The 3,719-nt window shown below is 37.2% G+C and overlaps 1 protein-coding gene across 1 annotated transcript; it reads right to left on the reverse strand.

The window, feature by feature from the left end:
• LOC117402572 (N-acetyllactosaminide beta-1,3-N-acetylglucosaminyltransferase 2-like) lies at positions 1-3,268 on the reverse strand. The gene has a single exon (XM_059024446.1). It carries the CDS (start codon positions 3,266-3,268, stop codon positions 2,078-2,080), a length of 1,191 nt encoding a protein of 396 aa, XP_058880429.1. The 3' UTR covers positions 1-2,077.
• Positions 3,269-3,719: the final 451 nt, after the last annotated feature.

Consider the following 3,719-nt stretch of genomic DNA (forward strand, 5'->3'; position numbering starts at 1 on the left):
AAACTTTTAAATTCACTTTATTAAGAGATACTTTATTCCAATGATCAATACCCAAACTAAAAAACTCTTTGTGCATCAGTTACACATATAAGAGTATGACATTAGGACATTCAGCTTGTTTGTGACAGAACAGATTGCTCTTAAGAACCAATTACTCCCCATGATATGCTCAGTATAGTCCAGATTATTTGTGGACAGAACGCTTTTGTAAAATACATACAGGTTCCTGGGGAATATGGAATAGACAGAGGGGGAAATACAGTACATATTGACAATATCGTACAGTGTGCTTTATGATACAGGTGACAAAGCCACCCATGTACGTTATTATAATACAGTTAAAATAAGCAAAAGTACAGATACTATTGTTACACTAAAATAAATGGCTGCAAACTAGGTTTTCAACATACTTTTTAAAATGGTCCCTTGTGGCATGTGTCAGCTCTGTTATCCTTAAACATAATAAATAGGCTGCCACTTAAAATACCACATGTTTGGAGAACCTTTACTTTTAGTCTTCAAACATCAACACCTTATCTAAATCATGTTGTACACAAAGACATCTTACACTGAACATGGGCATTTCTCTATGACTATTTTCCTGATGCTGGCAAGCACAGCAACTGGTAAACAAGTAGTAACCTTAAAAAAAAAAAAAACACACACACACCACACACTGCCTGGAAACAAGCACTATGGAGTTCCAACTTTTTAGCTTAAGCATTTGGTTGAGTTTTAGGTTGCTTAATACTTTATCTGCCGATTAACACAAAGGGGCACACAGTACAACTACAGAATTTACACTTTAAAGACCAAAAGTAGTCTACTGTATATTTTGACCATAGCTTTGTTTAAGAAGTGAGCAAAGCAGCCGGAAGTACAGACGTTTTAGATTACACAGCATTCCTTAATTGAGACAAATAACTTTCTTCTTTTATAATTACAGTAATCCGTCACATATCTGCCATGATCAACCTCTTCAGCAACGTTAGTTTATTATTGAACACAGAAAATTAGTTCAGTATTGTAGATGCTACCAAAGTTTTCATACACTGTGTTGTATGTGCTCCGTGCGCTGCCATTGCTAGTAGTGTCATGTGAGCTGTTCAGTGTGTTGACTTGATATGTAAATAAGTCCTGTCCGCCTGTGGGGCGTATCAACTTCAACCTCCGTCTCGATCTCGATCAGTGAATGCATTCACCCACGTGGCAGAATTGTCATTACATAGTAATTGTTACAGCTGTGTATAATGGTATTTAAAACAGGACTATTACATATTTGCCCTTACTCTAGCCCTACCGCAGTTGGAGATGTGACAGAGTAATGTATATATTTTTAACCATTCTGCTCTTGCAGGTTCATCAGAATGGTAAAAAAACTGTAAAACCTGTCAATTTGTCACTTGCCTCTGCTTCATACAGTACCAACACAAGTCATACGCAGCTTTCCAATGACATAGGCAACGTCATTATCATACAAGTGTTTACATGATTTTTTTGGTACAACGGTAAAGCATAAAAGACACCTAAGACAGTGATAATGAATGCAAATAATGCTCTTCATACTGTGTTACACACTAGTTGGAATTGCTGTGATGTGGTCTCCACAGATATTTAGCATATATTAACTGATGTTTTAATTAATTAAACGTTTATTTTCCTCCAAACTTTGACTGGCAATTTTATCCATTTGGAACGGTACAATTTAAAATACAAAATCCTTTAGTAAATACCGGTAATAAGAAAAGTTGTGTGTTTATGAAACTGGGGACATCTGCTTTATTTGGGAAAAAAAAACAACAAAAAAACCAACAGCACCACACACAAAAAAAGGAAAATGTATTCTAAAATATTAGGACCCTTCATATCTTCTTTCAGACTCTTCAAGACTGCTTTTGGATCACAGTAAATCATGACTTTGCATTGCAATTACAAAGAAAACCTTGGTCAACAGGGACCAGGATATCAATACAATACTTCGCCACACCACAGGTATTTAAATTAAGGCCCAAACTGAAGTGCAAAATGAGCTGCCTACTTTTTTTCAAACACATAAACCTTAGCCCTGGTTAAGACCTTACTGACAGGTCACCTCTGGATTATTCAACCAGGACCATATTTTGATCATCTCTTGTGGAGTTCTGCTATGTACCAGTATTAGGCTTTTGTAAGCACAGGGATTGCTTCTATATTTTTCTTCAATATCAAAAGTCCTGAATCCTTTGTGCTTTTCAGGAACAAGGCCAAGCTTTTTAAGGCACATACCTGTGTAGACATCGTCGATTGGATACAGCGATACTTGATGAGATACATTGTATAGTCTTAACGCCAGGTTTCCCGAGTAAAGAAAGCCACCTCCACCTGCATAAGGAGGGTACTGCCCTATGAATATGCTCTCTGGAATAAAGTACTTCAACTTTTTGTCTCTGTGAGGTCCCGCATTTGTGATGACGTCCCCAATAAACAAATCTTTGGCTTTAGCTTCACCTAAGCTCGTCAAGTATTCCAGGATCCTATATGTATTGACAAAAACATCATCGTCTCCTTTAAAAATGAATTTCACGTCAGAGCAGGACTTGGTGACCCACTCCAGGAACAGCACTTCTTTTATCGTCAAGTTGAAAAAGGAGTCTCTATAGTCCCAGAGCAGGATGTCATTATGCATGTTGCTCTCGTATCGCAGCATTTCAGAAAGGTCAGGAAAATTATCCATGCCGGTCGCATTTCCCAACAAAAACACAGTGACCACCGTATAGTTGCCTATCTTAGTCTTCTTTCCCCAAGACTCGCGTATGGCTTGCCTCCTATCAAAGTGCGGGGTGAGTGACTTTATAGCGAGCAAAAGGAAAGGCTGGTCAATGCATTTGCCTGGCTGGTTGACTACCAGGGGATAAGTCCTACACTTCATATACAAGAGAAAATCCTTGAAGCGTTCTGGTAGGGAGTTATAGTCCTTCACCAGGGTCTTGACTCCAAGGTCAGGATCACAAGGATTCAGTTGACTAACATTCAGACTTGCCTCCACAGTACTGCTAGTGCTGTTTAATGTAGTTAGAATAGGGTTGTACAAGAGGTCCAACTCATGCTGTTCTTTGTTCCAGTAAGCTTCACTTGGAACAATTTTTTTCCAAAACTTCTTGTCTGGGACTCTGACTTTACTGTTTTTGTCCTGGTTACCACTCCTGGAGACTTCCACCGCTATGTAAATGAAGAAATTGAACATCATCAAGATACCCAGGATCTTCACTTTTCTGCTCCCAGCACTCATTTTTCATACCTGTCAACACAAGAACAACAATTTTGTCTCCATTCTAAAGAATCCATATAATTAAAGATTAGGATTGCATTTGTAAATACATAGAAATACACATATATATATTATATATATATATATATATATATATATATATATATACATATATATATACACACACACACACACACACACACACACACAGAGTGCCTTGCAAAAGTATTCAGACCCCTGACCAATTCTCTCATATTACTGAATTACAAATGGTACATTGAAATTTCATTCTGTTTGATATTTTATTTTAAAACACTGAAACTCAAAATCAATTATTGTAAGGTGACATTGGTTTTATGTTGGGAAATATTTTTAAGAAATAAAAAACTGAAATATCTTGCTTGCATAAGTATTCAACCCCTGTGTTGTGGAAGCTCCCAGTTTACACTGATGAAAGAAATTGCCCTAACGA

The sequence above is a fragment of the Acipenser ruthenus genome, chromosome 5, assembly GCF_902713425.1.
Source record: "Acipenser ruthenus chromosome 5, fAciRut3.2 maternal haplotype, whole genome shotgun sequence".
Classification (NCBI taxonomy): Eukaryota; Metazoa; Chordata; class Actinopteri; order Acipenseriformes; family Acipenseridae; genus Acipenser; species Acipenser ruthenus.